Source organism: Rissa tridactyla, chromosome 2 (assembly GCF_028500815.1).
Source record: "Rissa tridactyla isolate bRisTri1 chromosome 2, bRisTri1.patW.cur.20221130, whole genome shotgun sequence".
NCBI classification, from domain to species: domain Eukaryota; kingdom Metazoa; phylum Chordata; class Aves; order Charadriiformes; family Laridae; genus Rissa; species Rissa tridactyla.
The window spans coordinates 78566294-78591369 of record NC_071467.1 but is presented as its reverse complement, the minus strand read 5'-3'; the positions used below and the strand labels follow the sequence as shown (position 1 = coordinate 78591369).

The 25076-nt window shown below is 38.1% G+C and overlaps 1 protein-coding gene across 4 annotated transcripts in view; it reads right to left on the bottom strand.

Moving 5' to 3' along the window:
- MARCHF6 (membrane associated ring-CH-type finger 6) overlaps positions 1-24365 on the bottom strand; it is a 55864-nt gene extending 31499 nt beyond the window's left edge. For 2 of the 4 annotated variants that reach the window (XM_054192826.1, XM_054192828.1), the window contains exons 1-8: positions 24254-24365; positions 19489-19585; positions 18552-18625; positions 9283-9426; positions 5048-5120; positions 2867-3035; positions 1232-1424; positions 869-930 (exon numbers count right to left, since the gene is read on the bottom strand). In XM_054192826.1, coding sequence (XP_054048801.1) covers positions 869-930; positions 1232-1424; positions 2867-3035; positions 5048-5120; positions 9283-9426; positions 18552-18625; positions 19489-19585; positions 24254-24272 — 831 coding nt within the window. In that variant the 5' untranslated portion in view covers positions 24273-24365. Of the gene's footprint in view, positions 1-868; positions 931-1231; positions 1425-2866; positions 3036-5047; positions 5121-9282; positions 9427-18551; positions 18626-19488; positions 19589-24253 lie in introns of all 4 variants that reach the window. The other 2 variants (XM_054192825.1, XM_054192827.1) reach the window with 2 other exon arrangements.
- Between the last annotated feature and the right edge of the window lie 711 nt (positions 24366-25076).

The window sequence follows — 25076 nt, the reverse complement described above, 5'->3', positions numbered from 1 at the left end:
AAATGTCTTTCAAAACAAACCACGAAGTTTTCACTAGATAGAAAACAAAGACCAAGACCTGTCCCTCATGATGAAAACTGTATTTCTACTACACTGCAATCAAAAGTAACACCTATATCACAGCCTAGAACACAGTGACAAGCTTTACGACTGTCTGCCATAGGCACCAGTGATGCTGGTACCTCACATGAAACTGCTGTTATCTACCTTCAAGTAGGTTTTGCTGCATGTGGTGAGCTTTGAACTCAGATGTTGGCTACTTCTAAACCAGCTACAAAACACTAGGTTCTTGAGTCGCTACATTACTCTGTGATTGCAGTGTACATGCGCCTCATGCTCTAATTACGGAATTTGTGATCCATAAACAAAACAGAAGCAATGCTGTATTAAAATGCTCCATCATTTTTTAAGAAAACATTCGTCCTTTAGAAGTATGTAAATAAAGTAGATTAACCAAAATTTCTGGTTCTCTCTTTTCTTTAGTGTTTTCGTGAATACAAAACTTAAGCATTAATATGTAACGCAACACCTACATGCTCCTAATCTGGCCGAGCATCCTCAATGCAAGCTGCAATTCATTTCTAAGCCTGACCAAGTTGAAGACTTCAGAGAAGTCTGTGCTAAAACACGTTTTAAGCTGCTACTACATTTCAAATCAAATAAATGCCTTTTTGATAGTTAACAAGTAGCATAACATTTTGTTTTTAATATGACAATTTTTTTAGGTCACAAAAGTCTCTTACTGATAGATCCGGATACTGATGTCTAGTGTGAAAACTATCTCAAATGGATTTTAACACAACAATACTACTAATTATTTCAAGTATGAGCCCGAGTTATTCAATTCAAGAACATTATTCTTACTCACTCGCTCCCAAGTAAGCTCTTCTGCTGCTCGATCCCATTCCAAAGCATTCCAGTTCATGTCATCTGAGGGGACAATGGCCATTTTTACAGCTGTTAGACTCATCCAAACCAAGACATAACCACTCCATGCTATGTTTTAAATGAACAGACTTAAGCGCATAACATTCAGCTCTTAACTGCTGATAGCTTTTCAGCAAGCACATGCTTCAGCACTCAAAAGAAATATATGAAATTTGCAAAAACAAGATAAATAAGCTGAAGTGGGAATTTACACAGCTTCCTTGAATTATGACAGTTCTATTTTCAGTGGTTTCATTTATATTTAAAAAGAACTAGAACATTACTGTTTTGAGTCACCTGTTACCTTGTGCTCCATTATTTGCATCTGCTGCATCTTCTACTACGGCATCTTCTTCATCTTCATTATCCTCCTCCTCTTCATCTACTTGTTCTTCTTGAATTTCAGGGTTCTCACCTACAACTGCATTCTCAGCAGCTGGGTTGGCAGGTTGATCAAGGACAGCATTTTCAACACCTCCATTTACCACAGCCTGAGCCTGCAGAAACAGGATTTAGTATTCTGTTAAATTGATCAACCTCTCTCTGTACTTTTATCCTGTATATAGAAAAAGTGAACAGCATTAAGAAAAATGTTAAATATGTATTTTTAGATATGCATTAAATTTGGGACCATTAAACCTTTTAAAAGGGGAAGACAAACATTCAGACTTCTTCACAGAGTAGCTGAGGTTGGAAAGGGCCTCTAGAGATTGTCTAGTCAACCCATCTACTCAAAGCAGGGTCAGCTACTGCAGGTTGCTCAGTGCTGTTTCCAGTTGGCTTTTGTGTAACTTCAGAGACGGAGGCTTCACAACCAATCTGAGCAACCTGTTCCAGTAGTTGATCACACTTATATTAACAGAAAAAAAAATAAAAAATCAAAACCCCACCTCTGTTTTGGTGGGTGTTTTTGTTTTTCTCTAAATGGAATTTCCTATATTTTAAATTGAGCCTACTGCCTGCTCTCCTGTCATGCAACACTACGAAGATGACTCTGGCTCTGTCTTCTTTACATCCTTCCATCAGGCATTTAAACATACTGATAAGGTCCACCCTGAGCCTTCTCATCTCCAGGCTGAACAGTTCCAGCTCTCAGCCTCTCATCCTATGTCAGATGCTCCAGTCATTTTTGTTGGCTCTTCACTGCGCTCACTCCAGTATGTCCATGTCTCTTGTACTGGGAGAGCCTAGAACTGGATAAGGCACTCCAGATGTGGTCTCACCAGTGCTCAATAGAGGGGAACTCTCTCAATCTTACGAAAACTGTCAATACATTAGATAGACAATAATGCAAGGACAACACAAGTCAGTCATCAAGCTGTGGATCTCTATGTCTGTCTTTAAAAAATTGACATTTATTACAAAAGAAAACAAAATTTTTATTCCCGCCCCCCCCGCACATATTGCTTATCTCTTCTCCTGGCCCAAGAGGCTCCTGTAAGCACTAAAAGGGTGCACGTGTGTGGGGTGTTGAGGGGCAGGGAGAGGGCAGAGAAGCTCCAATTTCAGAGTTTTCAATAAAAGCTCCAACTGCTGTGAGAACAGTGAATTGTCACCTCATGAACTACTGAAATACTTATGAAAAAGACAAAATAAAGGGAAGCTGCACCTTCATTGACTACGGCTGACAATTCAGGTTTATATGCACAAAATTATCTTAAAATAAGTTTAAAGATACAAACATAAGAATCTAAACAATGTTAAAGTTACTTTACAAAAATGATAGTGTAATAAATCCATTAACACTCCATTTTACAGAACTTCAAAAACGTAACAGTGGGGTGACTGAGTTTATACAGGAACACACATTCAACTTCTGCTAATGTACAAATAAAGATATCCTTCAGTAAAATAACATTACTGTTGGGTTCTGATAATATTTATTCACAAAACCACATTTTCTAAATTTATCATGAACTGCTGAGCAGTTAAGTTTTACCTCATTTTGTTGACCAACACCATTGAGTGGCTGTTGCTGATTTTGTTCCAACCACTGTGGTGCTCCTCCATGGACGATCTGTTCACGTAACCAAACAAGGCTGATAAATGCACACAGGGTGCATGTTACCACAAAACAGCCCTGCAAACAGTCAGCCAGTAAGTTCTCCCTGTTAAAGAAAGAAAAAAACCCACATTTATGACAAATGTGTTTCACTACTAAGAGTAAACTTAGTCATTGTTAACTACTACAAACAGGCCCTCCTAGTCCAAATCAACAAATAAACTGGTATTTATGCAAAAAGCTGAATTTATTTATGTGTCCAGGAGAAGAAAGTATCTAGAGGTAATTTTTATTTAATCTTTTTTTAAATCTATTCAAGGATTTCTTTTAGAAAGGCTGTACGTACCTACGTACAAATGATTTTAAATGATTTGGAAAAGGTTTTATTTCCTTCTGGTTTGGTTTCTGAAATTACTACTGTTTAAACATAAATATTCCTGCAAAACAGGATCTGACTCAATATGAAGAAAAGCTTTAAGAGTAGTTCAGGAAAAACAATCTTCAAGAATAGCGAAGGAAACACAATACTCATGAAGTAAATGATTTGCTACAGTAAAAGATCTGTTTAAATGGCTATACGCATAATACCTAGTCCACCAAAACATTTTATCTGCTGAGCTACCCTAACCAAAAGAATGGGACTGCAGGGTTTGACTTCAACTGCTCTACATTTTGGGTGGTCTTTTACCCCAGATATCATTTCTATACTTTAAAAATCCTAATCTATCAAGTCATACATAACTGTAAAGCAGCAGCAAAACAAATTTCAGTTAGCCAACTGAAACTAGGGTTTCATACAATGCAAAAGGCACTTAAATTGGCCTAAGCAACCCTCATCCCAAATCCCAGGTACCCCTTCCCACTTGTGTTTCCACTCTTGCACTACTTGACCACAGTGAATTTGCTCAGGAAACTAACCAACTGCAACACATTCTTTAAAATAAATAAGAAATATGCCACCACAGCACCCTGCCATCCCCCAAGAAGTATCACTCTGGCTCTCCATGCAGCTGTACAAACACTTGCGTCTGCAGAGTACAGTGAATACCATAGGGACAAGAAGTCCAAAATGAAAAGACGACATGAGATGCTATTGAAATTGACTCTGTCAAAGAAATACATGTCAAAGCTCCACGTCATTAAAATCTGACACATACTTGAGTCCTTTATTTTCTCCCTAGACTGTAACAGATGCAAAAAGAGGTGCTCTAGGTTCAGTTGTTTCAGATTCTTCTCAGAAAAATAAAAGTAAAATCTACACTTACTGGTAGATAAAAGGAAAAATACTGTTATTCATCTCAAGCAAGCATCTCTCTCCATTAATAAAAATTAATGAAATGTAACATGACCTGATGTCTCAAATCTGATGATGTATTAGCTGAGCATGACGATGCTCAGCTGAGATGACTTAGCTGAATCACACAGGACATTCATTCAAAAATTTGCTTCATGTGCACCTGATTCTACTCAAACTGAGTTTCAGTTGCTCAGGTTCAAGATAACGAAAAAAGTAAGAACCAGCCTGAAACCCTGTGTTGGTATTTACTGATACTTTAAATAAAATTGTTTTAAAAAAGACAAAGATAGGCAATATTCAATAGCATATGGTGACTGAAGCATTAAAAGTGTCAGCTAGAAGGCAATCTGATAAAAAAAAAAATCCCTATCACATAAGAGACACAGGATGGATATAATTAAATTCAAAATATAAAAATGTAACAATGCAAACAGAATGTGAAGTTAATATTATTAGCAATATATATGAATATTCTACTATGTGGCATCTGATTTAAACTGTAGGAAATTAATTTAATTATTAAGTGTAATTTTGCAGCATAAGTTTTCTTCACATCAAATTCAAATTTCTTTAACCTGGACCGTTTTGTAAAGTCAGTTTTCCATCTCCAAAGAACCTGAATAACAGAACTTCAAAGTGAAAGATTTCTACTGTAATACTGTTGGCTATACATCTCGTTACGCAAAGGGCAACAGGCAGCTGCTCGCCTAAGATAATGGAAGATAAACATAGCTGGAAGAAACGGACACTAAGTTCCAAAGCAACCATTTTCACGGTAGTCTGACTAGAAGTTATTTGTATCAAACTGTTTAAATACTTACGTTGACAGGATATCTAATGGCAGTGTCAGTAGTGAGCTCACAGAGCCAGTAAACAAGCACTTGTAGATACGACCTGCATGAAGAAATGGAAGTGTGGTATAAATTCAACTTTGGTTATAGCTTCACTTGGAAAAGACCATAGGTACCCTCTTTTCACCTGGTGTCCTAACTAAATTTATGACAAGTAAAAAAAAATAATACCTCAACTATCAGTGAGCTAACAGAACTCAAAACCATATACAACCATGTGGAAAAAAAAGCTGAATTTTAGCTGAACATTTTTGATAAAGTATATATTCAAAGTGTAAGAATTGTCATACTAGGTTAGAATCAAGATTCATCTAGACCTGTCTCCAGCACTGGTCACACCAATGGATGCCTAAGGAAGAATATGAAAACGGATTAAAGACACTTGCAGCAATACTTCCTCAGTACATTCTTATATGCTTCCAGCAAAGCAGATCAGTTCCTGTGCCATAATATCTCAGTAATAATTAATCCATGATGGATTTTTTCCCCCCATAAATTTGTTCAATCATATTTTGAACCTGCATAAACTTTTGGTATTATAGCAAGGAGTCTCACAATTTCATTATCCATTTTAATTAACTGTTTTATTGATTAGTACTTGATGCTAATTAAAGTTAGTTTTTTACCACGATTCCTCAGGCACATAATCTTAAGAGTAGGTTAACAGTGTATATAAGGCTGCTTCAGAAAATTAGCTTCAGATCCATAGGAGGATGACATAGGGGACAGATGCTCAGAACAGGAGAGAAGAATTAAGACACCCATACCCAGAAATGCAATTCTTAAGATTCTCATTCTACCCTCTAGGCAGGCATAGGTACCCAAGTATATACTAGCACACTATGGTGTCTGTGACCTAGAATAAATAGCTCAGTTATTACCTCTTGAATAAAATTGTTTGGGATTTACAGAAAGTTTATATTTCTATATCTCTCGTGAATCAATCCACCAGAAATGCCCCAAAAGGTCTACTGTTTATGGTCGCCTTTTATATAAGACATAATATAGCACGTGGAGGAAGGTAAAGCATATATCCCCAGTGCAATCCCAGCCCTCCTGCTGAAGTTCTGACATTGGACACAAAATAATACAAAATAGTAAAAGAAAATTCAAAGGTCTAGAGTAAGTTAGAACACAAAAGTGACAATGGCTGTAGCTGATCTAATGAAAGCATTCAGTCTCACCGCAGTCAGTACTACTTGCATATTTCATATTGAACAGTCACCAAATCAAATTTAGCAAGATGGTACTGATCCTCTGCTGCCAGTGAGACTCAATAGTTTGCCTCTGCCTACTATCTAGCTACATGGTGGGGGAACTTCAAAGGGGCAAGACACCGCTGTGAACTCTAGCAGGCTGAAAAGGTCAAAGAATACAAGCCTTACAACTCCTGATTACACTACACTGGTAAGAAACCAGTGTAAGAAAACTCACTGTGAGATTTTATGGATGAGGGAGGGGACTTTATTACACAAAATCTCTAAGCAAACTAATCTCCAAGCAAGCTGTTTTTCCTCACAGATTTCACTTGCCCACTCATACAAGCACTAAAACACATGCCCAAGGGGTCTGGACAGGATCACTTGTGGACAACACTCAAGACAAAGCACACCAGCTAGTAAATCCTTATCTTATCTCTTGGATTATTCTTGATTGGCATTTATGAACTGATTTTAGACTTGCCTTTCATACTCTTACTGAGGTGATGCCATTTGGAATCTTTGCCCCGTTGTTTTTCATCCCTCTTGAGTGAGGCAAAATTCACAGTTCTCCTCTTTTCCTTATCTATCTTATAACTCCTTCTTGACACCTTATTTTTAGTCTGTTTGTTTTCCCTCCTGATTTGAATGAAATTACATATACGGTGCTCTTTGGCAAACAGCAAATACTCCTTTTAGCCCTTCTTCTGCTGGTTCTTCTGGTGCTCACATATGCAACTCCATTTATACTTTACTCATTCCAATTTAAGTAGTTCTATTATACATCTCTACCATTTTAACCTCTACACAATTACATGAAACGTGTATACAACCATTCTTTTCAGCTATATTGGTGTTTTATAGATAAAGGAGGCACTTCAGACAACCCAACTCCCACTCTAGCACTTCCTACTGATTAGTGTACACATTCACTTTACTCAGTAGATACACACCTATTTCTTACCCCGTGTACTGCATAGGTACCTTGGCTATTTCATTCTAGGAACCGTGCAATTAAATATAAATATCACAAAGAATAAAACCACTTTAGATTCAATTGGCCCAATTAATCCTACTTCTCTGAACAGATCATAGCAAATTGTATAACTGGCTTTTTTCATCCACTAACATAAATATGCTTTGTGCTAACAGAATAGCAACAGCCTGCTGGGATGAGGCTGAGGGTACACACAGACAGATAAATTCCTTTTACTCAACCATATAAGATGGGTATGCAGTAAAGTGAAGTTGCCAAAAATGAATGTAGAATTTATCCCACAACGGGATAACTGCATGACTAGCATGTTAATCTGGAACACAGATTTGTTCAACCATGCATCTCCTTTGGTATGTTTGACAAGTGTTTTATGCTGCACCTTTTTCTTCCTGACATAAAATAACAAGACGACTTCTTGTGAAGCCAGCAACACACCATTATGTGAGCCATATGACAGAAACAGGGAAGGCAAAAGATTACATTAATATTTAAATATTACAGAAAATTAAAGATTACATTAAAAGCATTTAATGTAAGAAAACAAGACCTACACAAAATTACATCCACAAGCCAGATCCTGACAAATTTCAAAAGTAAATGGATTTTTCAGGGTTTGTTAAGACTGAATGTCCCTGTCATGTTGGACACCTTCCTTTGTAAATATGTTACCCTTCACGGTACATTAATTCTTAAAGGAATCCACAAATAGGGGTACACGTGCAATCTTATGAGATAGAAATTAAGACAAAGTAAAAAAAAAAAAAACAAACAGTCACTTGTAAATCAAAATCAGAAGTCAGTTATATTGGCTTAGTAAATGCGTACTAAAACCCTGAAAGGACATTTGTAAAAAAAACCAACCAACCAATCAAGTCTTACGTAAGTAAATTGTAGGTGGTGACTTCTGGTAACATTTCAGTATTACTGAAGAGCCAGCATCAAGTTTTCAGACAGTTATGAAACATAACTACCTTAATTAATCTATTGAATATGATTTTACTGTCCTTCAGAAGTTTTAGTAAGAAAAGTATACAACATTTGCATTTTGAAAGACAACGGTAGAAAACCAAGACTCATCTAAAAATTCAAGGAAGAAATTTGCAATATTTTTTTAGTTTTATGCAGCGCAGTTGGTAAATCTTGTTTACTCCATGCCCAGAAAAGCTCTTTTTCTTGCACAGGAAGGACAGACTGCAGAAACAGGATCACTCTTTTATAGCTAATGCCAGTATTGTGCTATTCTCAAACTAAGCCAGTGCCAGCTACAAATAAAAGCACAGAACATATTGAGAAACTGTCTAGGGAGATGCATTTACTAGCTCCCTGCTCTTTTATTCAAGGCATATATTACTCTTTGTAAAAAGATGCACTTCCAGTCATTTCCTTGACTGAACACTATATACCTTTTGCCTTTTTTCCTCTTCTCTATATTTTTAGCTTGCTGAAACAATCGTTCTCTTTCCATTAGTATTTGAAAAGTGAATTTCAAACTGAACACTACAGTAATTTAAGTGTGCTCTCTTTTTCTGTTAAATTCCTTTACTACTTTGTTTAAGATATTTTAAGAGGAGTTTTACTAATCAATTTAAGTACATCTGTAAAGGAATTTCACTTTTCATACTAAAAAAAGCCTGCCCCTTCATTTATGGATGGTTAGAAAAACTAGGACAATTCTTCTATCCTAATATTAATAAATGGTATCAAATAAAAACTTCCATGTAGATTTTAAAGAAGATGATTGAAAAGAAGCCCTTTATTGGAATAAGAAGTTTAAAATCCCTTTTATGCATTTTCTTCTATCTCTTAACACCTTCCTGCATTGCACTACTGGCTTAAGAGTCAAATAGCTAGAACTTCTGAGTGAAAAATCAGTGAAATAATGTCTTTGAAATTATGATTATTTTTTTTTTTTTTAAATAAACCAACCGTGGTCTCACAAAACTTTGTTGCAGGAGGTGACATGTTTTCCTGCATATAAGATTATTACAGTACAAAAAATTAATACTTACATGCAGTAAGAGGTACTACTCCCAACCATGCAAAGGCCACAAGTGTATAATGAAACCAGTATCGTATTGCTGTGCCAATACTCGTAACCAGTCCGGCAAAGATGTCTTGGATTGGAAGCCGTGAAGGCATATCTGGGGAATAAACTGTGTAGAAAAGGCACTTATGAAACAGTTCTTCCTTTAAAGAAGCATTTATGTAAAAGTCTTGCCAACTACAAAATGTTTGCTTTTGGCAGAAGCTTACTAAAAGAATAAGCATATTTTATAGATTCCCAAGAGATGACCCCAAACAAATAAAAAAAACAACTTAACGATGCATTTGTTACATTGTGTACTGAGTGGAATGAGAAAATTAATAAACTCCATGCTAGTTTTTGACTCAGAGAAGTTTTCTTAATAGCTTTATTTATCAATTGTAAATTCCGATTATATCAAAATAAGCTCAAGACTGCAAGAAAAATCAGATTCTAAGTTCAGTAGCCCTCCCACTCAGCGCTACCTCAAAGACACCCCTGTCTGTTATTTATAAACCTAGTTCAAGAAAGAAGAGCAATTAGCAACTTTGCATACTGTCAATTTGCTTGTGCTAGATAAGTGAGATTCCACTTGCTATCCAAGAGCACACACACATACAAAAATCAGCAAAATGAAAGCACTACAGAGACAGGAAATCTGAAGGGAATTGATTAAGTAACTACAAACATTGAAATTTACACAGAATGACTTTTACTTTCAACAGATACCTATTTCATACCATGCAAGATTTCTTTTAAGGTCACTGCTATTATAGAACATAACGCAAATCTCTCAGCCCATATAAACATTTTCATAATAGTAAATTTTCTCGACTTTTTAAATTCAACACCTATATATTACATAAACCCAACCCTACTCAAAAGCCAAGAAAAACAGTGACAGGGCTTCTTCTTTTGCAAACAGTTAGAAAACATCTATCTCTAACAATTTCATTATATTCAGTTAGCTTCTACGTGCTTATACGGATGCCAACAAGTGGTAATGCACAGTATCAATAACAGATTTGAATAAATAAGATAAACTACAGTTAGGAATTGCACAAAGACATTGCTGCCTGGATATTTAACAGTTATGTTAGAAACAGCTGAGCTTGAAGACTTTAACACATTTAGTTAATGGGCTATTTTTTAAAACATCACATACTTTTAACTACACAATGAAACTCAATTTTTATAAGTACTAGTGAAAAGACTTCTCCCCTCTCATTGACAATCCTTTGACTTAGAAGTCTGAGAAATACCGCTTCATGCCATCTACCTGCATCCCCTCCTTTTCTCTAATAAACATCGCTGCTACCTTCACCTACATTCCTAATCATCCATTTACTAATCTCAGAGAGGAAGCCTCTACAGGATTAAAACCCTCCTCTTTACTCTCCAGGGATACTTCCCGAAGTTTCTGTATTGTAAAGAGAACTTAAGAACACAGAAAAGCAGCATCAACATGAAGAAGTAGCCAAAGAATGTGGAGAGTTTGGTGCATTTCAACATGCGGATTACATTTGACAAAGTAACAAAAAAAACAGTAACCATAAGACAAATAGCAACTGGTTTTAAATTTCAAAGGTTCTTAGTTGTCAGGTATCTGGCAAGGAACTGGAATTTGTAGAAAAAAAAAAAAAGGACTAAAAATAACACTAGGGAAGTTTAGCTGAAAGAACATAGAGCAGTAAATTGAAAGCAGAACACAAATGTATTTTGACTGTCTACCAATTTATGGTGTTCTTATTACAGAAACAGATTTAGTATACAATTTGTAAGTACCGTAGAAAATGCCAATTGAAGATTTACTAATGATCTCTCAGCTCACACTGAACAAACATTCTGGAAAATTATCAGAGGAGAGCAGCAGACATTTGTTAAGAGTGCTAAAAGAATACCTACCTAGAGTATATGTGTTACACATTTATGGTATCAGTCAGACATAACTGAACTCAGCAGATACTTTGAGGCTTATTATTCTTATTTACAAAAAAATTTATTTTGATCATCAGTTTGGAATTGCAACAGAGGCTACAAGAAAAATCATTAAAGCAAAGTTAATGTTTATTTGTTAGGGGGAAGTTGGGAGGGTTAAAGTTTTTGAAAAAAATGCATCTTTCAGAATCACTGAACACTCACACGAAGGATTGCAAAAAAGGATGCCCATCCTAACTTGGTAAAGCTGAAGTGGTTATCAATGTTAGCACCTCTACATACTCATTTTCCTAAAGGCTTCAGGATTACAGCAGAGCATTCAAATAAATGCACAAGATAGCTACTACTCACAGAAGACAAGCTACATCCTCTAAATTTTAACAATTTGGTGATTTTTGATGATTTCAGGAGCTGGGGGTGGGGGAAGACTGCTGTTTTTCCTCTGCTTTGCCACACCTCAAAACATAAAGCTGCTACCACTAGAAGCTTTATACCATGATGATAAGATAAAGCCCTTCTCTGTCCTACAACATTCGGGTAGGTGAAATGTAAAAATTCCTAGCATGACAGGAACCCCTGGTGTGCAAGCACACTGCAACACTGAAGCTTGCTGCCAGTGATTTTCATAGCTAATCCCCCCATTTGTGCCTGTCATCTACTGCCATTTTCTCTCCACGTTCCACCCCCTTTTATCCACTCCCCACTACCACTGTGAGGCCTGAGACTTTGACCCCTGCCACCGCACTGCACATCCTCTTCATTCCCTTAGGCACACTTGTCCTCCTCTTCCTTCCTCCCTCCCTAACTCCCATTCTAGTAAACTTTCCCAACTCAATTTCCTGCATTATTTACCACAGTTCCTCCAAATAAAAATCTCCCTACTAGAGGCCAATTAAAGCAACAGTTTTTTGGTTTTTTTCCTATTACAGCATGAAATTCAAACAGACTTTGGCTGAGCATAAGTGAGCTTTCATACCTTTAGTTCAACTTTGAGCTGTCCAGGCCATAGGAAAACTACTAGAAAGCTTTTTGGATACCCAAGTCACACCTGTGCAGTGTAATTGCTATTTTACTTGTGAATACTAGATTTGGGTGGGTTGGGTTTTTTTGTTTGGCTGGGTGGTGGGTTTTTGTTCCACCCTCCCTACCCCCTCCACCCTCCTTTGGGCCTAACTTTTTCAGGAACACAAATATTAATTCTGTTTCTCCAAAGCAGACAGCTCAGGACAAAAATCTCCTAAAACACTGACACAAATAAGGCAGGAAAAACACAAGGCTGTCTTTAGAAATTTTCCTTCTCCTAGAAAAACTAAGGAAGAAAGCAGACGACAGTAATTAGTAGTTTTCAGGGAAACAGTTTGTCAACAGATTTCAGGTGACAAAAAAATCCAGAACAGGACAATGGAAAAAAAAAAGTTCCCAGTGCTCTAGGTTCCAAAGTGATACCTTTAAGTTTATTACAGGAAGCTTTCTCATCGTTCCCATTTCCTCAGAGGCTATTTAGTACAAACATCACATCACTGTACTTTGACAAATACAACAGGGACAATCTGCTGAACCTGAATGCTACAATTCCCACCAAACTTACAAAGAAATAAAACAAACTAACACTTTCAATTTAACCTCTCTCTCCCAATCTTTTCAAAGTACCAAAACTTAATCCAGATGAAAACTATACTGCCCGCAGTCTCCCTTGCACGGGGACATGAGCAATATTAAGTCATAACTTGGGCAGTAAAGAAAGAAGCTCTCATCAGAGCGGTATCTGAGCAGTAACAGGGGCTTTTTGAACACCCCCACGTTCTGTTATGATAACATAAGATGTAATGATAATTATAAATATTAGCAAACCTGGACAGTTTCAGACTTCACTTTTGTTGCTTGTATTAAAAAAAGAAAAAACAAGAAAAAAAGGAGGAGCAACATCAGGAGCACAGGCACTCTGCAGTTATAAATGCCAGCTGCACAACAGAAAAAAAGGACCAATACAGAGAGAACATCAGGCTCTTCCTCCTCCCGAAATTCTCTTGCTCCTCTTTCCTGTCCAACACCAGCAGTAGAATCCCTGTACAAATCCACCTCCACAACGAATCATCAGCAATATGTAACTGGTCCCAGAGCAATGGTCCAAGACTTTCCCTGTCTCCTAAGAGCTTACTACCAATGAATGAGAATAGGTGCAGGTTTAAATATGTTTATATCCTGCATTTATGGCTAGTTCCGCCACAAGGTAAAAAGTGGACACTTTCTGAAGCATGCAAACATTTATAGATTTATGTCAGATACATGATCATTATGAACTAGTATAAAATACAAAGAAAGTTATCCATAGTTTTCATGTTACTGGCCAGTAACATTTTGAAAATGCAAATCTTCCCCCTAGAAAGAAATGAAGATCCTATATTATTTTCCCAGTTTATATTACACCAACAGATTTCGCGCCTCCCACAAAGTCCATTCCTATAATGCATCATCTTACTTTTCAGTGAGGGAAGCAGAACTGCAGAAAGACACTAGAAAAGCAACAGCGTTCTGACACATGCTGTGTCAAAAAATCCCTACCACTATTTATTATGAAGGCTCAAACTTTTTTTTAATAGTCTTATTTTTCTCGACAGCTGTCACAATGTAACTGTGTCCTATTTCATTTCTCACTCTTTCCCCATCCAAGTCAGCCTATTTATTTGCCCATAACCTAAACAGGTGCATGCCTACTGTGGAAGAAAGCAAACTGTTTTTCCTTGATTAGGTAAAACTGTCATTTCGCCTACTTCACAGAATCTCCACGCTTACAGTCCTCTTATCGATAGATTTTATATTTATTATTACACTTGCAAGCCATGTATACGCCACCTCAATCATCCTTGTGCACCGACCATGAAACAAGACTATATGACTCATTAGTAAAAAGCGTGTGTTTTATAGCTTATGGGCTAAAGCACTGGTTTGGTAAAACACAGGTTGCCAGCTGTTCTTTAGGTTGGACTAGATGATTTGCAAAAGACCCTCCCAATCCACACCATTCTATGTTTTACACTCACAGACATACAGACTTTGCTCCAGACTGCTAAGGTAAAATGAGAAAAAGACACATCCCTTTCTCATGCAAGCCACACAAATATACGAAACAAAAATATATGAAATGACACGCACACGTATCTCAACTGCATGTTTACCCCACACCCTGGAGCTGGCAGCAGAGATGTTGAATTCTGTGCCAGCATGCAGTATTTTGTTCCAGAAGTTTATGTTTTTCCAAACTATACTTTGTAGAAATGCTGAGGCTGTGAACTACTGTGTTAAAGTTTGTCAAAATGAACAAGTAAAAAAATCAGCCCATTATATCCTTCAATAAAACCTTAATTACTTCGAACGATGAGCCCAACAAAATGGGTCACTCAGTATAATTACATTTTGTACAAAACGAAAGATCCAAAAGTTTGGAACTTAATAAATTAAGTGTTATTACAAACAAGCAATTACTAAGCAATGGTTTTTGCAAAAGTTACTTAAAAATATGAATATATAATTTAATATTTTACAATTATGTCAGTGATACTTATTTTTCTTTGCCTTAAAATCTATGAACCATGAACTCTTTCACATTAAGCTAAACATGCTAGTCGCATCCAGAAGGTTTTAAGATAAAAAAAAAAGTATCAAGGTTTATGGATTAATTAAAAAACCCCTAACCTTAGGTATTTAATGTTGAGAATCTCGGTGTGCTATAGGATATCTTAGGAGCTCAATCAATCCAAATGATTCACAGGAACAAGTAGTTCCTGATCCAACAAACTTTCCTATTAACAGTTACAAAGGTGGCAAGCAACAAGAAACAGGAAGAACAGTAAGAAACCACAACCACAACAATACAAACAGTGAGGTCCAAGCACATGCAAGCCTTGAATTAGTAACTTTGCGAGCATAAATCAAAAGCTTATTTCAGGTAATAATTTATAAACTGAAGAACATCCTACCCACGTGGCTTCCTTCTGTTTTACAGACTTTGTATTAACTAAGCTTGTGACGTTGTATCAACCACTTACCAGCAATACAGCTGCTTAGGAAGCAGAGGAATGAACCTATCCCAACCTCCAGCCAAAGATCAGGTTAGTCTACTTCCATACTTGTATTTTTGAAAATATTTATGTTAATGTTAGCTTCTACAGAAAAGAGAAGATTTGAAAACTATCTTCTCATGGGAAATAGAGAGTCACCATCTTTCATGGGTCAGTGCTTATGAATGTTTAGTGCGACATCAAGAAAAGTCCATCCTAGCACATGACAAAGGAAAGTGCATGTGTGGGGAGGAAAAGAATATAGAGTAGTTGCTCTTTAAAAACTCAGAAAGAAAACATACAAGTTAAAAATGAACAAGCACCCTGACATAATTAAGAAAAAAGTCCAAAGCTACTTTTTCAATATTTGCATTAATTCATGGATTAATTCAATAGCTGCATTAATTTCTGCAGCTGAAGAACTGCAGAAAATTAATGAATTTTAAAACATACAAAATCTAGCTTCAAAGTGTGCATTTGAAAAATTGAGTCATTTGCCTACGTGACTAAACATTTTTAGAGAATGATTCAATTATTCAAAAGAAAAATCAGTTCCTCTGTACACCTGCCAAGATGCAAGTTGAATCTTCTACTCTCTTATTCCTTCCAAACAGTAACTAACCTAGTAGTTCAGGTGCTAAAGAAGTCACAGGATGTTACAGAACTTAAAGATAATAAAGGACTTAGAGAATATACGCACTAGGAATATTTTATGGATACTCTATACACAAAAAGTTGTATTAGCAAAAGGGCATTTTTGACAGAATGAAAGCAACAGCCTTAACAAGCGAACCAAGCTAAACTAAAAGAGGAGTTGCTGGTATTACCGTACTATTATTCTCAAGTTAGTGCCTGTCTTTTGAAGGACAGATGCTAATTATGTAAATGCATTTATTTGACCACATCCTGTGGTGAGTTAACTTTCTTAAAGTGCTTTAAACCTGGCATGGTCATAGGCCAGATCCAACTTTGTTTTAGATGACTGGCGTATACATCAATCCCACCTCTGCCATATCATTGTCTCTCCAACACCTGTGACTTTTTCCCACAAGCAGATCCAGCATCCACATTATCTTCCAAATAAAGAGGGATGAGAGAAACTAAGGAAACCATAACTGTAGGAGTGTTGGGTGCGAGGGAAAAACGAAGACAGGCTGGGTAGAGGGCTGGAGGAACCTGTGCTAGGTACCTGACATATGCTACCACCGTGTGCAGCCTCGTAGGGAAAAAAACCCCAAAACCATGCTGTCCAATGTGGAAAGCCAAGAAGAAAACATTATCAGCTGAGGGTGCTCAGTCTGGGGAGTGGCCAGTGTGTGACAGGAGGATAAGCAGATCTTTGCTAGAGGCTGAACGTGGAGGAAGTACCCTATTACATGGGGGAGAAAGACATTTACTTGCTACTAATTTCAAGGCTCTTAAGACAAATGGTAACTTAAGCCACAGTAACTCCATTATGTTTTCTCACGTGTTTGTAATCTGCAACTACATTACAAGCTGTGCTGGTAACACCTATGTCAGTCAGGGATTAAACTTCTGCAGGAACCCCTCTGTTCCTGGGGTTGAATAAGGGCAGTGAGTAAGCTCTCTAGTATCAACAGTAACACACTTATAAAGTGTGATTTATTTAGAACTTCTCATCCTCTTTTTTCTATAGCCTAAGGAAAACACTATACACTTTTGTCTTTTTTTTTCCCAAAAAAAAACCAAACTAGAAAGTCTGCTATCTTTTTAACAGCTAGTAAACCACTGAAATGCAGTTTTATGGTCTTGCACACTAAATTCTGCAGAGGACCTAGTAGCATTACGCAATTTTGAAAGTGGCTAATTAGCTTGTAGGGAGCTCCAGAATTGGGGATCACTCTTAATTTGCAAAGCTTCCAAATAGAATGTAATGCCTTTATAAAAAGGTTTAACAAATAAAACCTGCAAGCAGATGACATCTCTCATATTTCTTATACAGGTCTCTGTAGCATTTAAAAAAAAAATAACATGAAAGCATTGCTACGATCAACATAAAATATGTTGTTCCCCTCACAGTTGTAAGAGTTAACATTGCACATTTCACTGCTGATCATCTAAAAAAATGGCCTAATGTGTTTAATTAATTGTTGGCAGAAATGGAAAATTCTGAGGTTCAATATACAGAAGGAAGGTGAATTACAAGATTTTTGGAACAGAAAATACATGAACTAAACCATCTGGCTCCTTAGCCTCAGTTTTCCCTACCAATGTACAAAACTAGTAAAAAAAAAACAAACAAAAAACAAAAAAGGTGAAAGGGTAGTAGGAGATGGGATGAGCGGTCTGTCCTTCTAACTGGGACCAGCTAACTTGAAACAGAGCTTTGATTTTTATCGCACCACACACCTAAAAGTCAAACCTCATTATCTTTCCCAACTCAAGACAGCTTCTACAGTGCAGATAGTTGTCTGCTTAAAAAAAAAAAATTACATATCTGCACCATGAAGAACCGAGCTGTGAAGAATTAATCAGCAAAAACAAATTTAATGAGAAAAATACTTAGCACAAGAACCACTTTACCTGTTCAACAGGCAATACGTTGGCAACAGCAATAATAAATAATGAGCCTAGCCTGTCACCAAGCCGAAGGACCTCACTTATTTCTACTACTATTGGTTAAAATGTAATTAAGAATCCTCTGGGAACTATATAAAAATACAGTCATTCTTCAACACAAGTTGCCTAACTCAGTTGAGTCTAACATAAAAGGAGATGTAATACTTGGTAGTTACTGTATCTTGACTGAAATGCAAGTGGCATAATTATAATTTGCATTATCTGCCAAGATCATTTGAATCGAAACTGACAGTAGTCACGTGGTAGTGGTGCAGGTGGATAGTTCAAAGGTAACTGAAAACTGATTTTCCAATTCAGATTTTGCTGTGGTTTCACCTTAACATTCAGACTTCCGAACACCCAAATTCACCAATGAAGCTGAAATCATGCCATACACGTAACACTGTTAACAAAAGAACGGGACCGAGGCAGTCAGAAAAGGTATAGAATAACACTTCTTTTATGGCTCACGTAAGATTATGAAAGAACCAGATTATCCATTTTTAAGCAATTCACACAGTCTTCAATAATATGCATAAGAACTGCAATTCCAACAAGAATACAGAAATTAAAACACAAGTATGGATCTATCATGCTGAATGAAAAAGTAATCACTTCATACATACCAACAGAACAAAAGAAAAATTCTGAAAAGATAGGAGCAGTAAAACATACTCACTTGGTGTGAAAGCAAATCTGTGCTTACATAATTCACAGTATTCTTTTCTGCTGTGTTTAAGCCACTGAACTAAGCTGCAATAAAAAGTGATCATATTAATACACAGTATTACACCTCTCCACCTTATCCCTCCATTATGGAAAAAACACCAATTCTCTGTTTTCAAACATAAATCAGGGTATCGGTACTATCAAGCAGGACTTAAATTAGCATGTTTATTAAGTCCATTTAGGCCATCAAGTAAGTTTCAAAGAGTAAAAAAGGTAAGCTGACTGCGAGTAACAGCGACTCTTCAATTACATCACTTACATTACTGATAAATTACATTCTCTGAGTACATTATTGAAAAGGCTAATAATAATAACTCAAAGCACAGATCCCAAGATGGACACCTACTAGTGACCCCAATCCTTACAAATATTTCAAGATACGACACATATATGCACACGGCTAAGATTCAGACTCTTCTATTTGTGAAAGAATATCTATTAAAATACCATCAAAAGGTATGCATGCTATAGACCAGAATTAGTTTTCACTTTAGCATTTCCCTGATCAAACATACACCTCAAAATGACCAAAAAGTACTGGGGTATTTTTATTTCTTGCTATGAGGTTACATATTCTTTTTATTCACAACTATAAGTGGGCAGAAAAAAAACCCAATATACTGATTTTTCTGCTTAGTTTTCATAAAGTTGACATACAAACAGAACTGTAGTCCTGAATACAAACAATTATCAATACTTCCTTTTCATATATAATTACTAAACTGTAATGAGCCATCATGTAAAAAAACATCAAAACCCCTAACGCATTTCCACTGAAAATTGGATTTTCTTACTACTTACTCGTATTATTTTTAGAAACATGCTAATGTGTTTTATTAAAAAAAAAATATTAAAAAAATTAAAACCCCCACAAACACAGAACTCACCATTCCTGATGAATAAATTTAATACTGCCAGTACACACACATGGATGATATAGGGGTTTCTCAGGAGTTCCTTCAGACCGACAGACTCTGCATATATCTGCTGACAAGGACATAAAGCTTATTACACTACTGTTTAAAGAACTCAAATTTACAAGACAAATTGTACAATTAAATTCCAGAAAGCTTGCCATGTAGCAAAATGAAGCCAGAATAAATTGAAAGAGCATGAAAGAGAGATTTCATCTGATGCAAGACATGAAGACAGAGAGATCACCAGAAAAAGCAACAAGAATGTTATCTGCCTGGTCACATTATAAAACCCCCAAACCATGTCTTATTATGTTTTTAAGATTTCTAGGAAATAGACACAGTAAAACTACATGCAGAGGTGTTCTTTGACTAAATAAGTTATCACTAAAATAACATATAGATTGTTAAGGATAATCTTCCTGGAATTGGAGACTTTGAAATGAAAAAATTCCATCTGAGTTTTGAAGAAGTTAAAAGCAAGGCTGAGCAGAAGAGATTTACTAATGTTTACTTAAACACACCATTTGCTATTCTTGAATCTAACATGGATGTTCGTTCGTGCTCTACATGAAAGGGAAAAAACCCTATCATAACAAACAAATAGGTATTTTCCGAGTTTGCTACCTGAGCTGAATACGGCCATCCATTTAGCAGTCTACAGTCCAGTCACAAGAGGAAAGACATTTTCTATTTGTTATTTCATAGTTTCAATATCAACAATATTTCAATAGATCCTGCACCTTCTGTATTGTCTTTTTTTTTGATAGTTTCTGAGAACTAAAGACTGCAAGATGCTTGTGGGCAAAGAAGTGAGTGTAAACCTCTCCCTCTAAAGAAGAGATGCCTACTTTAATACCATTCAGTTATCCACAGCATTTAAACACACAATGAAGTATAAATAAAAATCAAGCATTTTATTTGCTTATTGACAGATGAATGGTATCTTCCCTTTATTCCTCCTCCTACTTCTATTAAGTAAATGAACATAAAATGTCCATTTTTATAGAAGATTTAAGTTTTGGATTTTCTCTTTTGTTAGTTATTTCTCTATCAACCGCCACTCAGCAAACCTGCAAGAGCGTAACAGATACGCATCAGAGATCTTTGTTAGAAAAATACCAACGGGTGTAAGGATACTGAAAACATGCAATTTCAAGTCTGAATCACCCATCCTCTTTCTTGGTTGAAATCTCCAAAAGTTAATGTTTTTCTACAAAAAGTTCTAAAAGGTACCAAACATTAAAATATTAATGTTTTTCTATAAAGAGGTCACAAAATGACCATATCCATAGTTCACATGGTCTTAGAACAATTTTAACACATAAAGCATAAGAATTTAAGTGATTACAAAGAAAAAGAAATAATCTTCTATCTATAAGAGATTTGAATTCACTCGTGTAGGCCAAAAACCTAGAATTAACAGAAACATGTATTAAATACCACAACAATGATGCTACAGAGAGACATAAAGAGAACTTCCATCACAGCCATATCAAGCAACGATGTATCGCTGCAAACACCGAGCACCCCTGGTTTCTCTGCCAATGAGAATGACCAGAACCACTACTCCATCTCACAAATGATTCTTTTATCACAGAGAGTATTTCCCGATGGCTGCACAGGACAGGTCTCTTCAACTGACAGGCAGGTTCTACCCACTAGCTGTGGCATTCCCACCGTCCTGCAGCATTCGTTCAAACACACCTATTTCATTACAGTAAGCTGGCAACTTGGTACACTGGATCAGCCTCAGAAAGTGTCAGACAAGCACTAAAGCCAGCACGTGAAACGGCTGCTTTAAGAATACTCTCCGGCACCAAAGACAGCAAGTTAAAAGCACACTGTTCTCTGAAAGACCCCCATAGCTCTCCGAACCCACTCATTAAGGGGCCATTGGATTTCACAGCAGATTGTCCACTTGTTCTCAAGACCGTTGGGAGAAAGCATAATTTGCTTTACTGAAAGCAAATAGATTCTTTGTTTGGAAAAGGATTTCCTCTGTTAGCTTACTAAAATAACTCAAGTCTAAATATTATTTTTTTCAAAGGCTATGAGAACTTCTAGACACCCTTGTTTTATAAATCCAAATAAACATATACAAGAGTAACAACCTAGACTGTTAAGAAGTAGACAGCTTCAAATCAATAAACCCTGCTAAGGGTCAATATGTAAAGCTATGCACTTTATGACCTACTGTCATCTTCAGAGGTAATGTCATTGTGTAATAGATGCTATTTTTCTACTTGCACGCACACTTTGCATCCTATTCATCATGCATATGTTTTGGAAAGCGTGACCTTGGGCAATACAGTTCTTTTTTGTTCCCCTGGAGAATTATTCTCTGCCTATCACCTCTCTAACTGGATGTTCACCACCGTAATATCCAAAAGTGAAGATTACGTTATGATATCTGTTTTTTTCAGGTGCTACAGAGATGCAACTCTCACACTCATTCCAAGGAGAAGAAGCTGCCACTTCAGTCTGATCGTTATTACCCTAAACTGCCTCTCTTACCTGAGCTTTCACCATTCAGTTAAGTTTTCTAGCTCCACAATACAATTCAGTCAAGGACAAAACCCAACAAGAACACAATGGCCATAATATTGTTAATGGGCTACCAATAGTTAGGAAAGCCCATGTGACACTTTGTAGCAGAAATTCAGGCACACAGTACTATTAGAGCACGCACTTCCTCTTCCTTAAGGCACTAACGCAGTCTTTGCTGCTGCTAGCGTTCAAAGCTTTCTAACCTTGGGAAGTCTCTTCAGCATTCTGGCAAGCGTGGTGCAATTCTAATAGTGGGAACTGAAGTTTGAAACTGTAGAAGAAGTTGTAACATTCTAGGGGTATTTATGGAAAGTGAGCATATAGACCTTCATCCTACTACTCAGAGCTTTCGAGGGTAACATTGATAAGACTACAATATAATATCTAAGGCTACATGTGTTTTTGTGTGTGTTTATGTATCTATTTAAACAGAAAAGTCCAAATTCCAAATGTAGAGTTTAACATGAAGGTTTAGTTAAAGGAGACAACACCTTAAGACGTAACTAACAGCCCCCTCTTCTTTCTCTTCCTGGTCTCTCTGTCCACCAAGTTAAGCCCTGTAAAAGCAGGTATGATCAAAGACTACCACTGTTGACAGCCTGTAACAAATTATCAACTATGCTCTTTGAATTAAATCCACTGAGATGGATTTACCAGCTACTAGAGTGGTGGGAACTCAGCTGCTCTTTTCTGATTATCCACTTCACAGTTTGCTACAATCCAGATTTTTCTGGGCAACCAGAGGCCAAGCAATCAAAGTTTGACATTGTTAATTTCATCAGTATAAGTAACTGTTGGGTCTACAGAGGCACGACAGATTGGCAGCAAGCAGTTTTAAAGGTAGTTAGATTAAAAAAAAAAAAAGTTTGCTAAACCATCTGTTCTCACAAGTACTAGAGACGTCTACAGCACAACCCAACGGACATTTCTACAAAGGTGCTGTCTTATTTCATCTGGTGTTTCATGTTCTTCCAGCTTTTTTCTTTTTAATACTCTCAAGCCGGAAAGTCAAGTGCCTTTAGATAAAAAAGCTACATTCGAAATGATGCCAAAGTAACAAAAGCCAAGACACAGAACAATTCCCTTGGAACTGCCTTGCTACTGCAACATGTATTTGTAGTTATTGCTTAAGATGACAAACAAAGCTCAAATACTGCAAGAAACATAGCACAACACACATCCTTTATTTATTTTGGTTCACGCTATAATATGATGTCCTGGTTTATGAAAGCTCTGCATTATCAGCTTGAGCTACGTAGTTCCTCAACATTATCTGAGCAGAGCAAAAGTGCTGATTAAACATATCCACATTTGGCCTCCAGTAAAGCAATACTCTTAAGAAAAGGAAACTACACATTAAAAAAACATGACTATGATCTCTTTAACAGCTTCTTTTTTAAAAATGAGGTAAGTTACTATGTATTAGAGAGACGGAAGAGACGGAGAAACGTGCCAGTTCCTGCATCGCTTTACCATTTCAATCTCCCAAATAGATTTTTTTACAGCATATGTAACAAAGCCAACCTTGCCAAAGAAGCACCAGCAGATAAAGCTGCTATTATTATTATTATACCGCTGAAAGTGGAAATTTAAGAGTCGCTAAGTTGCGGGAGTGGATATTACAGGACCTACTCCGGGCGGCCCCTTCCTCACGGCCCCTTCCTCTGTGCAAGCCCCCCGCCTTCCGCCTGCCCCGCCGGGATCCCCCTCCGCAAAACCCCTAACTCGCCCCCGAACCCCCTGCAGCAAAGCCCCATCCGGAGAAGGTGCCAGCCGGCTGAGGCTCCGACGGGCCCCCCTGGCGAAGGCCAGCCCCGGCACCGGCCAGCCCCGCGCCAGGGTGTCCCCACAGCGCCGCCCTCCCCTCCCCTCCCCTCCCCCACCCCACCCCCGGCTCCCAACGGCCGCCGTTATGTAAGGGGCACCGCCTGCGCACCGGTCCCACCGCTCCCCCCGCACCTCCCGCCGTGGCGGACGGGCCCGGCGGAGACGGAGGAGGAGGGGCCCGGGCACCTGCAACCCCGGTAAGGCAAAGCCCCTCCGGGCGTAAACAGCCCCCGCCCAGCCCAACCGGCTACCGGGCAGCGCGTCGCCCCCAACACCCGCCTCTCCCCTCCCCCTGGCAGGCAGCGCGGGCAGAGGCGCCGCCGGCCCCGGGTCGCGGAGGCGGGCGGCGGGAGCGCGGTACCTTCCTCGGCGGTCTCCATCTTGTCGGGCTGACGCAGCGCCGGCCGAGCGGGTGGTGTGACCGCGGGGGGCGGGGCCGCGCGGCCCGGCGGCGCCGGCACCCTAGAGACCGCACCAGAGAGGCGGCGGGGAGAGAGCGCCGCGCCCGCCGCGGGCGCCCCCTGGCGGAGCGGAGGGGACCGGAGCCCACGGGGTTTCTGGTGGCCCTAGAAACAGCCCTCCTCCTCCTTTTTTTATTCTTCCTCTTCCTTCTCCTCCTCCTTTTCTTCTTCATTCTCCTTCTCCTCCTCCTTTTCTTCCTTCGCCTCCTCCTTTTTCTTCTCCTCCTTCTCCTCCTCCTCCTCCTCCTCAGGGGGCAGTCATTACTGTCCTCTCCTTCAAATCCCACCTCTCTCCTTCCCGAGCCTGACCTTTCCAACAGAACTAATAAACTCTTCGGTAAAACACCAGAAAAAAGAAATCTCTTTTCAGCTTAATCATTTGTGTGTTGGGGTCTCTCTGGCATAAGTAGTGGAGGCAGCGTAGGTTGAAACTTTGTACTCTGCCCGCTGCGCAGAAAGTTCTCAGGTGGTCTCTGGCGAGCGGGCACGAATCTTATTAAGGAAGAAAACAGAAGTTCATTGTAATAAGGGTAAACAGAAATTCTATCTTGATGAAACGCACGTGTGCATTATGTTAGTTTTCCATTGTGGCAGCTATCTTAACCCCCTCTAGTCGATCAACGAGGTGTAGCAGCTTTCAGCTCTCTTTGACATATGACCGTTTGTCTCCAACCAGTCATTACATCCCCTGCATTAAGGCTCGGGCCATGGCGTCAGCGGTAG